A 13,701-nucleotide genomic window follows, 5' to 3' on the forward strand; every position below is an offset into this window, starting at 1 on the left:
ACTTTCAACGTTAATTTCCAATAGTGTTCTAGCTACTTACCTAGGTAAAACCTGCTGAATTAGTCCAAAAACATGGTGTGATTGATTTATTTGGATGATTTACCAGAAATCATGAATACGGGGTTGACTTGCCAATAATAAGGCAAGTCAATTGTGAGAATCCTATAGGATTCTATTGGAAAAATCACTCATTGTATGGATTTATTTTACTAGGGCTCGTGGTTGGAACATCCATTGCAGTGTGTAATGCAGCCTAGTTTTATTTACACCATCTCAGCAGCTATCTTAGAAATATAACTTTGCACTTCGAAGCCTATAGCCTATAGGCTATGGATAATTTGAATGCTTTTTTTTTGTACAGACCATCAATGCATGATGAATAGGCTAGGCTAAGATATGTAGATCGTTTTCGAAGGTGTTGCTAGGCTACAGGTTGATGCACATTAGGGTACATCATGTGGGGGAAGAACTTTATTTTTTAATAAGGAATGGTAAATACTTAAATGCCGAGCCTACATTTATTTCTGGGAAAGAGCGCCTCTCCACCTTTGACCTTGATTACCATAGCAACAGGGACGCGTCACCTATTGTCACTGATGTGACTGGTCAGGTCCTGCTAGGACTTGACCATTGTAAAGCAGTGTCATTATTAAAAATATATTTTTCCCAACCTCCTTTATTAGCTAATCTTGATGATAAAGCAAATATAAAAGCTGTAACATCAAATGTACAAGTATTTCCCGATAAAGTGTTTGTAAATAACAGGCTTACAAAATATAAATGGAACATGCCTGGCAACAGTAGTATCTGGTGAAATGGCGTTTGGTTACCTAGTGCTCGGTCTATTTTAGCTATCTGATTAGCTAGCTATATTCAATAACCTTTGACTGTGAATAGAAGTACATTTTCAATAGAATAAATCACGTAATTGTTATTTATTTCAAAATGTCTGACTCAGAAGAGGACAGTCAAGATAAGCAACTTAAAATTGTTGTCATCGGAGACGGCGCATCGGGGAAGGTGAGGGATTTTCAAGCTAAATGAGCTAGCAAGCTAACAGACTTGTTATTTTAACTGGCTAGCTAGCAGCATAACTATGTGGCTAATTGGGTAAATTACTGTGCAGTAGGTAACTTTAGCTCAGAGGTTTCTTACAGAATATTCATACATAGCAGCGTGTGCTAGGCCAACGTGTTGGCTATGCTTGTTAGCTAGCTAGTTAACGTTAGCTAGCTAGCTCTTCAGCCAGGTAGAAGGAAAAACATCACCTAGGTTTGACAGACAGGCAATGTTTTTGTTGTCGCATAACTATAGCCAATGATACAACTTTTTTGGTTAATGTTAGTTACCGTCTTAATTTTGCACAACAGGGGCAGAGTAATGTTAATAGCTAGCTCTGGTCCGGGTCGAAACGTTAACTAGCTAACGACATGGAATCAAATCCCAGTTACTGTCAATGATGAGAGCTCCCAAGCTACTTAACTCTGAATTGTGTATTTAATAATTAACAGTGTCAACATACGGGACAATTAAGCCTGTGGTGCGCAACATGTTGCCCGGCCACAGACAGTGACAAGGGCCACGTTTGTAGAACGTCATAATTATTGAAGGAGACCGAAGAAGTCGCAGCCTAATCTGCCACATTTAGGGCTGATGAGTTCAGTAGGCTAATATTTTGCTCTGATAGAATGTATAGGCTATGTGTTCAAAAAGGTTTGAGCAGCTGAGTGCATCAACATGCCTAAACTAGGTTGGTTCATAAATGTATCCAGGGGTGAAAGTAGGAATTGATTTATTCCTGGTATAGGACCGCCTATATACGACATTTTTGATCGGCATAATCCTAGAATTACAAATAGAATCCCTATTAATTCAATATGATCTCTGTGGGCCTAGTCGTAATGTATTACCTTTTATTGTGGCATAAACACAACCAGTCATGATGTTTTCATCTGATTGTCAAACAATCACTTCGAAGGGCATGTTCATCCATTCGCAACATACAGTATTTCCAGCCTCTAATGGAAAGCGATGTAATAGTGTAGGTTCCGTCCCTCTCTTCGCCCCAACCTGGGCTCGAACCAGGGACCCTTGCACACATCAACAACTGACACCCACGAAGCATCGTTACCCATCGCACCACAAAAGCCGCGATCCTTGCAACACAAGGGGAACAACGACTTCAGGTCTCAGAGCGAGTGACGTCATTGATTGAAACGCTATTAGCGCGCACCACCGCTAACTAACTAGCCATTTCACATCGGTTACAGAGACACAACACCAAAAAGTGTATTGACATTTGCCAATTGTCATTAGGCAAGAATTTATGCATCCACTGCTGTCCTCACGTGTCTCGATGTTGGCCACTCATCTCTGCTTTGGCAAAATGTCGAATCACATAACATTTTGGAGATTAGGCTATACCACCCGTTTTCAAATCCATTCGCAAATTTTTTATGCCTCTGACATGCGGTAATGATAAGTGGTAATAGTGTTGATGATTAGTTATTTGAGAAGGAAACCAAGTCAAGACGATGGACCAGGTGGATTCAGTATATAGTAAGGCAGTTTATTATGAGACAAAGATATTTGGCTGAGCGTGCACGGGCTCGTTCGTTTAGCTCTTAGGGAACTAGCAGAAGAGAGAGCCCCGAAACATGGTGTACATCCAATTTATACAATGAAATAACAGTGTGTTGACGTTGAGTCTAGTAGGTCCGCTCTCCTGACTGGTCGATGAGTGGAGGGACGGTCCATTCTCCAGGTGGTGTCAACTTCCCATTGGCCCTTGGCAGTGTCCTTTGTCCTCGGAGTCCAACACACCTAAGTGTGTGTGTGTGTGTGTGTGTGTGTGTGTGTGTGTGTATTTCTGGTAATTCGTGTCTGGGTGCTTGCGATATTCATGGAATGTTGTTCTTTACACCAGTGGTCAGTTCGTGTGGCTAGGGCGCCTTCATGTCTTGACATTTTTGTGTGAGTTCTTAAGTCTGCCATCTGTCCTCTGGGTGTGGTCGTGATTGGTATCACTTGGTTGCTCAATATGTCTCTGGAATTTTGTTGTGTGCTGTTGTGAAACATGTTGTGCAAATGCCCTCCTTATATATCATTAGGTAAAACGTTAAATTATCTTTATTACAAATCCCCCTCTTCACGTCTGCAAGACGTGACAAAGGAAAAGGGAAACAGGCTTGCTCGGCGGTAGGTACTTGTCGTCTCATTGATCTGAACTTTGACTCGGTCCGTAGCTCACCATCTGCTCCGTTATCATCTCTCTAGAGTTCTGGTGATTAAACCTCTTGCACACGGGACCAAACAACAACCACACAACCCAAACACACTCATACAGGTGAAAGCAGCCCATAATACAGTTCTTGCAACACTTTTCCATTTCCCAAACATGATCTGTGTTATCAAAAATGCACGTACAGCAATGAACCTAATCATTCTACCTACACCATCCTCTTTGCCCGTAACCTATCTAGAGTCAGTCTATTTTACCAGGTCATGAGGGAGGTGGCGGATAATTGGTCAGAGAACCTCTTTACTGCATCCCCTGTTTCATTCATAAATCTCTGTTGATTAAAAGATGTCATTAATTCAATCCCCATTATTATTTATTGTTAACCACCAAAATAATGTAGTGTTAAAGCCTTCACATATTTGATTCATAGCTTTGTATTCATCTGGAACTTCCCTGAGGATGCCAATAGCATCCATCTTGTAAAGCTACTCCCATCCTGGTCAAAACTCCTCCTGTGCCTACTTTAGCCTCCTATAACTGGCCTCTGATGACTAACTCGAACTGGTTAGACCAATAACCCCAGGGCACAATTCCTAACCACCCTTTGTGGTAATTTCTGTCGTATGCGTCCTTTGCTGGTACTAGCCCACCCTTCATCAGTTATAGGTGCTGTGAGGTTAAGAATGTTCTATTCATCTCTCAAACCTAAGTTAGTCACATTAACGATTACTTTCAGCCATTAAAATCATCTTAGTTCTCGGTACCATTCTTGTATCTATAACACTGGTATTCATCCGGAATTTAGGTGAACCGAGGTGGGTTGGCTGAGTACTTCAATCTGGCCAACCCCAATTCCTGTAAAGTTGTCTGCTTCCCCAGGAAATTGTTTAATGTTTACCTTAAATTCTACATCTTGATCTTCTTTGATTCCTTATTCTGTACGTCACTCATCAGTGTATTATATAGTTTATCTTTTACTTCTTCTCAATGACAACAGTAACCTATGTTTAGTACCCGTAGGTGTTGGATCTGAATGTATCAGAAAGATTAGACTATGATGCAGCTCAGAGTCTCTACTCTTCCCAAAAACCGTCAACCCTCTCCTGCCCTTAGTCTCTCTGCTTGGTACCACCCCATACTCACACCTCTAGGAGCACACACAGTGATGAACGGTCGGGATAGGGAATCTTCGTTAAGGAGGTAACCCCCGGACCCTGTTGGTATCGGTTCTTCTCCTAACTCTGTGTGTGATCAGCAGTGGTCATATGAGTACATACCTCCTTGCAGTGGGTAACGTGGACCCAAGTGACTCTCTCAGCTTTTCTAATGGCAAAGGCAATGGTTTAACAGAACCTGGTATGGGCCTTCCCCACGGGGCTGCTTCCCTGCTTTTCTCCTCAGGGACTGGATCCACACCCAGTCTCCTGGTTGGATTGAGTGAATCACCTTCTCTTGTAATTCACCTGTTGGACACAAAATCTTGGACATACGGGTTTGGTTAAAAAACAGTCTTCTCATGTGTTCTGCTAGTATTTCTTCACTTCTATGTCTACCTGTTCTGGTATCTCTAACTCTGGCATTCTATAGGCTCTACCTAATTAGCTAAAATGTCATCCATCAATTAAAGAGATAGATCCCAGTATCAACACTAGGGATAATATCTTGTCTTCATTTTTCTTTTCTTTTTTTTTTCTTTTTATACCATATTCTTGTCCACCAAGTAAGTTGGGAACACTTCTACCCATTTGCTATGCTTATTTGTTATTTTTAAACACCCCTTTTTACCAAATGATATTCACGTACCATTATCAGATCAAAATGACTAATCTAAATTACTCCCCAAAGAAAAATTATTGTACCCTTTTCGTCATTTTGTGTTCTCATTGGTTCAAATTATCAATTGTGTCTAAGAACTTTAACTTCATCATAATTATCAGTTCTCCAAATTTCCTTAAAGTCAGTATCCCAAATGACCTTAAATTCATCATCCAATGGCTTTTCATTGCGGCTGATCAGACCACAAAAGGAAAAGTCACCAGTGGGGTCAAAAAAGTCATACCCCCTTTTCAGAACCGTTTTTTCTTTCTTACTACATTAGACAAATGAAAGCTAATAACCTTATCTACATTTTGTATCTCAAGTTCCCAGAACATTCCCTATCAAAAGAATTTCACGTGTTTAATTAAAACTCAGAAAATAAAACTTTAAAATGTCATGTGTGTCTACCCCTTTAATATATCATGTCCCTAGGAATTTTTCCCCAAAGAGCTAAGCGCTCCATATTCCATAAAATAACCATTTGGTCAGCATTTCCTCATACTTCACCGATTCAGAAACCCAAAAGTTACCTACAAACAAAACCTAAAAATGCTTATACTTCCATTGTATTCCCCCCAATCATTAGTTTTAAACTTAATTGAACATGCGCTACCCTTTTATACAATACTGTACTTCAATCTATGAAACCCCATATTTTAACGTACTGTTTAACCAATTTGACCCAAGATTGCTTAAAACGTTAAAACCCCTTCAGTTTGTCTGCAAACCTACCCATTCTGTTTGTTAGGAATACCCTGCCATTATACACAACTGTGTTTAATGTGCACCTTCCCTGTTAATTTAAAATTAACTCCACCTGTATCTTCTTACATTTTAGTCCCATGGTGCATGGGCTGGGATCCGAACAACGGGCCTCCCGCATGGCAAGCGAGTATTCTAAACTATTCAAATGCATACTCGGGTTCAGTGTCTTCCAACTGAAGCAAAGGAAACATTATGCCCCTATCAGCCTGACCAGGGTCAATAGCGGTGGTGATCAGCCTAGTAGCAAGAGTACGAGTGAGGTAAGCCTTCCTCTGTGTTGAGTGCATCTGCCATGTTCTTGTCTGTGTTGACAAATGTGATGTGTGATTGGGTGCATTTGTTCTGTATTTTGTTTTTTCTTTCAGAACTGAACGTGAACTCCTTACTTTTCAAGTATGCTGCCACTCCATGGTGGGTGTGGATTTCCAACGGGTGGCACATCACTATGTGGGTTGTCTTCTCTATGGCTTTTGCCACAGCTGCCACATACCTTGAGCATGTTGTTTGTCCTAATTCGATGTGGTCCAGTTTTGACGAGTGGTACATCAAGACTCTCCTTTCCCCCTCTTGTTTCTGAAACAAGATGGACGATGTAAATCCTTCCTTTTCAGAAACATCCAGATGGAACTTGGACTTGTAGTCAGGAGCAGTGAGAGCTGCGGCCACGGATAGGTCTGTTTTCAAAAGCGCGAATGCATCGGAAGCTTCCGGCGTCCAGGCTAGAGAGGCGTGCAGATTCCTTGCACCCGATTGTCGAACCATTTCTCTCATAGGCTCAGTTCTTGCTGTGTAGACAGGGATGTGAGTTCGACTGTATCCAGTAAGCCCTAAAAATGAGAGCATGCCCGAGACCGTCAGAGGTCGAGGGTGGTGGAGGATAGAGTCTCTGTGGCCTTTGGAAAGCCCCGCCCCCTCTCCTGATATCTCCCTTCCGAGGAAGAGCACAGTTCTGCGACAGGTCTGGACTTTGCTTCTTTTGACTTTGTATCCTTTCGTTGCAAGGAAGTCCAGCAGAGTCTTAGTCATCTGGAGACAGAGGTCGGAGGTTGGGGCAGCCAAGAGTAGGTCGTCCACATACTGGATAAGAACCACCCCGTCTGGAATCTTCAGTTCTCCCAGGTGTGTTTTCAGGATGTGATTGAAGATTCCAGGTGAACACCTGTAACCCTGTGGTAAAACGGAATACGTATACTGTTGGTTCTCGTATGTAAACGCAAAGAGTGGTTGAGATGCCACATCCAACGGAATGCTGAAAAACGCATTGGCCAGATCCACAACACTGAAGTACTGGTGTTTCGGAGACAGGTTACTCAGGGTAATATGAGGATCTGGTACAGGAAGGTCAATTGGTACAGTAACGTCATTTACTGCTCGGAAGTCTTGGACCATCCGGTGGGTTTCTCCTCCTGCCTTCAGCACAGGCAGAATCGGTGTGTTCCATGCGGAGACGGTTGCGTAGATTACTCTTGCACCTAGCAGTCCTTCAATAGTTGGTTTGATCCCGGTGATCTGTTCGGGCTTCAAACGGTACTGAGTCCGGAAAACAGGCTGCTGTCCTGGGTCCTGCAGAGTGATGGTAACTGGCTCCACCTGGAGTTGTCCAACGTCAAATGGGGAGGTTGTCCAAATCTTTTCGTCTACTGTTGAGAGCAGTGCCGCAGTTGATGGGTGATCTGTGTAGGGTTTACCATGGTGTCTTGGTAGGGTGAGGCGTTCAGGCTTGCAGAGTTCCTCTGTATTTATATCCAGGATTCTCCACATGTTCTCGGTTGTAGCCTTATTTATGCCCGGAGTAGATGTAGGTTCCCACTGAAGTTTGGATGCACGTCTTATCATTGGACCCAGACTTCGGGCCTCAAAGCCGTTTCCGACAGCAAGTGTGACGTGTGGTGCGGACTCTGCTCCCAACAGATACCAGGACTTCAGGTGAGGTTGTAATATGACTGGGGCTGCTACCCCCTCTTGTCCACAAACAATGGTGCAGCACCTAATGGTAGGCGTGAGGGGCATCATGTTTTCATCCCAGTCATCTGTGTATGGGTTGTCGTCATTTTCTGTGACGTTCAGGGTACAGTGTACCTCTGCCAGTGGTGTCTTGTATGGATGTAGCGTGTAGATTCTTGGTTTCAGCTGATTAAATTGGAACTGGATGCGTGGGGTCCCTATTCCTGTCTGGACACACTTAAGCCAATAGATTTCTTGTGTAGCCGACAGGACAGGGGCTGGTAAAATTGGAAGCATGAGGACTTTAACCGGTTTGGCCATGGTGGAGGGAACGGGGCCCGTGGTGACTTCTACCCCATTGTGTGTAAGATATATGGAGCATTGTAGTTTGCACAAGAGGTCCCTTCCCAACAGATTGATTGGACAGTTAGGGCAGTACAAGAACTGATGAGTATGCATCATACTTCCCCACGAGAAGGTTAAGGGAACTGTTTTCTTTTGAGCTTCGGGGTTACCAGTCACCCCCACCACCTGAATGAATTCCGAAGATAGTTGTTGACGGGATCGGATTGCGGAGTATGTACAGCCAGTGTCAACTAGAAATTGATGGGTTACTCCCTCAACTTCACACAGAACAGTGGGTTCAGTGTGGAGTGGAAAGAGCTCCCGTCCTCCCCCGTCAGGTGGTGGTGGGCATCTTCATGGCCATGGTGTGTATTCATCAGCCATACCCTGGAAGCTGGACGATTGTTGACCGGGATCCGGGTTGGGGTGATTATATGCAGGATGAGGCTGTGGTCCAGGGTAACTTTGTGGGCGGGGCCCACCTCTTCCCCTACCCATGAACTGAGAGCTTCCTCTGTTAGCCAGCCATCGTTGAGTAGATTGGGTCAGTGCCTGCGGGCAGTTTCGAGCCATATGCCCATGTTGTCTGCAATCGTAGCATTGCAAACCTCCCCCCCTCCATTGACCCCCTCGCCACTGTGTTGGATAGGCCGGCTGAGTCATCCATGGTGTTGGATAACCCAGCTGTGGTGGTGGGTAGATCCCTGGGGCTGCCATAGGCATGGGTTGGGGCATGGGCTGCATCACTTGAGGGACCCCCTCGGCGATGGGAGTCGGCTGAGTCTGCTGTTGCTGCATCATCTGTGTTACGGTTTTCTCGATGACCTGAGACAAATCTTCTGGTTTTTCCATCATCTGTTTTTTTTTATCACCCTTCTGGGCTTCTTTCAATTGCAATTTCAGTAGTTGTACTTGAAGGGACTGGACTTGAGTGTCCGCGCCCCCCTTGTCTTTGTAGTATTGGGTGAGGTGGTGGTGAGTGTGAGAGTTGAACTGTGGCAGGGGAAGTGCCATCAGTCCCACAGTGTTCCTGAGTTTCACTTTCACTTCTCCAGGGCACCCATTCACCACCATCTCTTTCCACATGCTGAGCGTGGTTTCAGTGTGGTCATATGGTTCCTCATGCACAGTCCTCCATGTTGTTTTTGCCCTGTCCAAGTAAGCCGCAGGTTGTTCCCCCGGAGTGATGGTAAAAGAGGACAGGGTTGCATGGTTCTTCTCAGTTGGATATGCCCGACGCAACACACCCCATAGTGCCTGACGAATGTCCTCCAGTGGTGCCGTGGGAGGGGCTTTGTCCAGATCTGCTTCCTTTACCAATGAGGACATGGTCACATGGTCTGTTGCCCTGGCCAGTAGAGCCTTCATGTCTCCCAGGCACAGGCGCAGACCAGAGGTAAGTGTCTGGAGCTGGAGTAGCCACGCAGAAGCCCCTCCATGAAGGCTAGGCAGTTGTTCCATCAGGGTGGTGAGATCTGTCATTTTCCATGGCTGGTACTCTTCGAATCGGGGGTCTGTTGTGGGCCTGAGTGGTAGCTGCATGGCGGAGCTATAACCCCCGTTCTGATCCCAGTCTGTCCTTGAAGTCACTCCCTGAGCCCTTAGGTTCTCCAGACGGACTGACTTTCTGACCGGGTCAACCAGGTCCGTTATCTTTCCAGTCATCACCCCCTCCACATGGAAAGTTCCTCCTTCCTTTTCAGATTTTTCAATCAGGGATTTCGCCAGGGCTAGTGACTCATTCACCTCCCTTCGTAGGTTGTCGATCTCCATGTCTCTGGGGGTGTGACTCGTTCCTCCTTCTTCATTCTCGCTTGGTAGATTGTCGTGCGAGTTACGGGATACCAAACTAGTCTTTGGGGAAGTGAACCCACATCTCACATAGTGTTGTGGGTTGAAGTCAGGAGTGAACGGTCTTGGGGTTGAGCTGTATTTTCCTCCCGGCATGGTCATGAGGGAGGAGATTCCTTCACTTCCCTCTCCTTCTTCTTCAACTTCCTCGCAGACCAAGTGTCCACCCTTTACACCCATTGTGACGGACCCCATTAATTCTCCACCCTTTACGGCGAATACCGGAGCCTGTACAGCAGGTGGCGGGGTGAATGGTCCCGTTCTGAAAGGGTTCAACGACTTCCCCCCCACTGTGGGCCCTTGAGTGTAGGGTGGTGGTTCGGTTGGTAGTTCCGGATATAACCGGGTCGTCGGCAGGGGGGTCTCTCCATCTTGTTTTGGTCCTGTGTTTGAGTCGGTCTCTGTAGAAGTCACAATCCCCATCATGTCTGGTTTTTTATAAGGGAGTGCCCTTCTAGTCTCCTCTATCGCCCAGGTCCCTATTCTCAACTCTGCCTCCGCCTTCTCTCTGTTCTTGGTTCCTTCTTTTTTAAACATATACGTTTTATTTCTTTCCTTTTCATTTTCTGTGCTTATTTTAACTCCCTCCTTTAAACCTGCCTCCATCTCCATCAATTGGCCTTTAGTCGGAGCCCCCCCTGCTAAAGTATCCTGCCTGTGTCCATCTCAACTTTACTTCCTCCCACACTTTCCGTATTGCCTTATATTGTTCCTTACCTCCTGCTCTATCCTGTATTTTTTTTTATCCAAAAATTCACTAAATTTAAGTTTAATTGGTTGGCTTATTGCCATTATGTTTTACAATTTAGTCCCTCTAGCTTTGTAAACTTAGCCCGTCGCTGGTTGGGACCAGCGATGTATTCTCGGTGCGGACACCGACTTAACTCTGGTGCCTCACCCTCGTAAACAAAGTGTTAATAATTGCCAAATGGTTTGTCTAATACACCCCAATCCCGACAGCACGGTGGCCCCTCTACTTTATTTCAGAATTGTTTCAGTCCTAATCGGTTATCGACTTAGTTGTTTATGTCTCATGGAACAAACCCTTATTTCGCACCCATTTACCAGATTGGACCCTTAAGATAAAGTTCCATCAGATATCACAAATACAATATAACAAATTGTGTCGCCTATACAATCTACCGGGCAGAGAATAGTTCGCTGACATCCGGGACATAGCTAAACAGTTATAACAATATTATTTTATTTTTAAATTCATCCGACTTTTCAATTTACAATTTAGACAACAATTCATACTCACTCCAAGTACTACTGATCAGAATTTGAATAAAACTATATTACAATATGCAGATTTTGTTTTAACAGGCTCTGCTTACCTTATATAGTCGAGCTCGTTGATCAGTTTCCTGGGGCGGGCAGAATCGCCGATGTCTCCTGCGAACAGGTCACCCGTCCTTGCGAAATTGTCCCGAACTTGTCTCCTCTCACATCAACCACTAAATGGACCGAATTTCAGAAGTATGAAACCATCCTCTGCTACCAATTCTGTTGCTTATTAGTTATTTGAGAAGGAAACCAAGTCAAGACGATGGACCAGGTGGATTCAGTATATAGTAAGGCAGTTTATTATGAGACAAAGATATTTGGCTGAGCGTGCACGGACTCGTTCGTTTAGCTCTTAGGGAACTAGCAGAAGAGAGAGCCCCGAAACATGGTGTACATCCAATTTATACAATGAAATAACAGTGTGTTGACGTTGAGTCTAGTAGGTCCGCTCTCCTGACTGGTCGATGAGTGGAGGGACGGTCCATTCTCCAGGTGGTGTCAACTTCCCATTGGCCCTTGGCAGTGTCCTTTGTCCTCGGAGTCCAACACACCTAAGTGTGTGTGTGTGTGTGTATTTCTGGTAATTCGTGTCTGGGTGCTTGCGATATTCATGGAATGTTGTTCTTTACACCAGTGGTCAGTTCGTGTGGCTAGGGCGCCTTCATGTCTTGACATTTTTGTGTGAGTTCTTAAGTCTGCCATCTGTCCTCTGGGTGTGGTCGTGATTGGTATCACTTGGTTGCTCAATATGTCTCTGGAATTTTGTTGTGTGCTGTTGTGAAACATGTTGTGCAAATGCCCTCCTTATATATCATTAGGTAAAACGTTAGATTATCTTTATTACAATAGCCTACAGTTTTCTGGACATTTGGTTTTAATTATTGTGATAGGCTCATGTTTTACCGGTACGGTGTACCCCCACTGTTTATTTTGCCGGGACGCCGGACTGCTTTACTGTCATCCCTGAATACATCTCAAAATATATGCTCCAGTCTTCAATTCAGAATTGTTCAGAGGGAGATTTCCAAGGTGATCACCAGATCCATAAACTGCTTCGAAGATAGCATATTGGATTTAAATCTGTCATGAATCCTGTTAATCGTACCTGACCCGTAATCCAGATTACATGTGCTGTTGAAGAGATTTTCTGGAGAGTTTTGGACCGTAGTACTCTGGTTGTCTAATGTTACTTTGTTAGCCACTGGTTACAGGTAGGCCACACAGGTGTGTGTGTGTGTGTGTGTGTGTGGACTACACAATAATTAAGATGCTGTATTGCCTAGTACATGGTGGCCTAACACACTATCCTACATATGTTTAAAGCCTCTTTTCACATAATCAATGTTATAGGTCTAAGTTACAGGGAAATAATATGGGCCTATGCTGTTTACTCACGCAGGCATAACATTCAATGTATATAAAATTGTGCCTAGAATGTAAAGCTTGATTGTTGAGTAGGCAAAAAAGTGTAGCCTATATCTTAAAGCAAACCCTTCCTTGCTATATTCAAGAGTGAATGTTCTCATTTGACTCCCTGCTACACAAGCGGTGCTTTAACATGACAGCTGTGATCTTGCAGTAATGACCATTTCCTTCATATGAACCAGCAGGGGACAAGTCTCAGTCTGCCGAAATGGGATTGATCTCGTTCCAGATTGCATACACCTAAGACTCAAATGGCGCTTATGGATTTCTTAGGCTTACACTGAAAGCTTATCATTATTTTCTTCTATTACATTTGGAATTGAACCAACTGGGGTAGAAGTTTAGTAGGAAGAGGCATGGAGTTCTGCAGTGATAAAATGTTCAGGCGGCATCTGAATCGTTGTTGGGCTACTTGCTTGCTGTCAACACTGAGGCCAGTAATAAAACCAGTTACCATTATGGACACATTTTCTTTAAAACCAAAAAATATTTATTTGGAGATCAATTTTAATTTATCGGCAAATGTTTCATGAGACTGCTTGGTCTGCATGGTCATGATGCAGGTAACAGAAATGTACCAACGTTTCTCTTTGTCACAGCACAGACTGTTTGCAGCAAAGAGGTTGTCGTGGCAGCTGCAATGTTTCTTCTTCACTGCATCTCTGAATCCTCAAATGATTTGAGTGTGAATATACTGCGTTGATTTTAAGTGCATTTTGGCTTCACTAGCCTGTATTGAAAGACGTTCCTCCCCCTCAAAGAGAAACAAAATAAATAGAGCACTACATGTAGTTCTGCTGCTGGATACGTCATGTGTCTGCAGACTATTCGCCCATTGCACACGATAACGCGTTATGTAGTTTAGTCACCCAACCAACATATTTTGTTCATTTTAAAATCCGGCAGACGTCAACTTGGTTGTAAAACTGACTGTAAAACCCAGTCAGTTGATTATTGACAAGTTTTTCTAACACTTTTGATAAACAGGGAAAAGTAGAAATAGGCCTATAACAGTTAGGATCAGC

At 44.0% G+C, this 13,701-nt stretch overlaps 1 protein-coding gene across 2 annotated transcripts in view; it reads left to right on the plus strand.

The window, feature by feature from the left end:
* Positions 1-550: 550 nt before the first annotated feature.
* Positions 551-13,701, plus strand: part of LOC106600633 (ras-related protein Rab-28) — a 58,698-nt gene continuing 45,547 nt past the window's right edge. The window contains exon 1 of one of the 2 annotated variants that reach the window (XM_014192134.3): positions 551-1,020. In XM_014192134.3, coding sequence (XP_014047609.1) covers positions 946-1,020 — 75 coding nt within the window. In that variant the 5' untranslated portion in view covers positions 551-945. The remainder of the gene's footprint in view (positions 1,021-13,701) is intronic. The other variant, XM_014192135.3, reaches the window with a different exon arrangement.

This window comes from Salmo salar, chromosome 03 (assembly GCF_965601325.2).
Source record: "Salmo salar chromosome 03, fSalSal1, whole genome shotgun sequence".
NCBI classification, from domain to species: domain Eukaryota; kingdom Metazoa; phylum Chordata; class Actinopteri; order Salmoniformes; family Salmonidae; genus Salmo; species Salmo salar.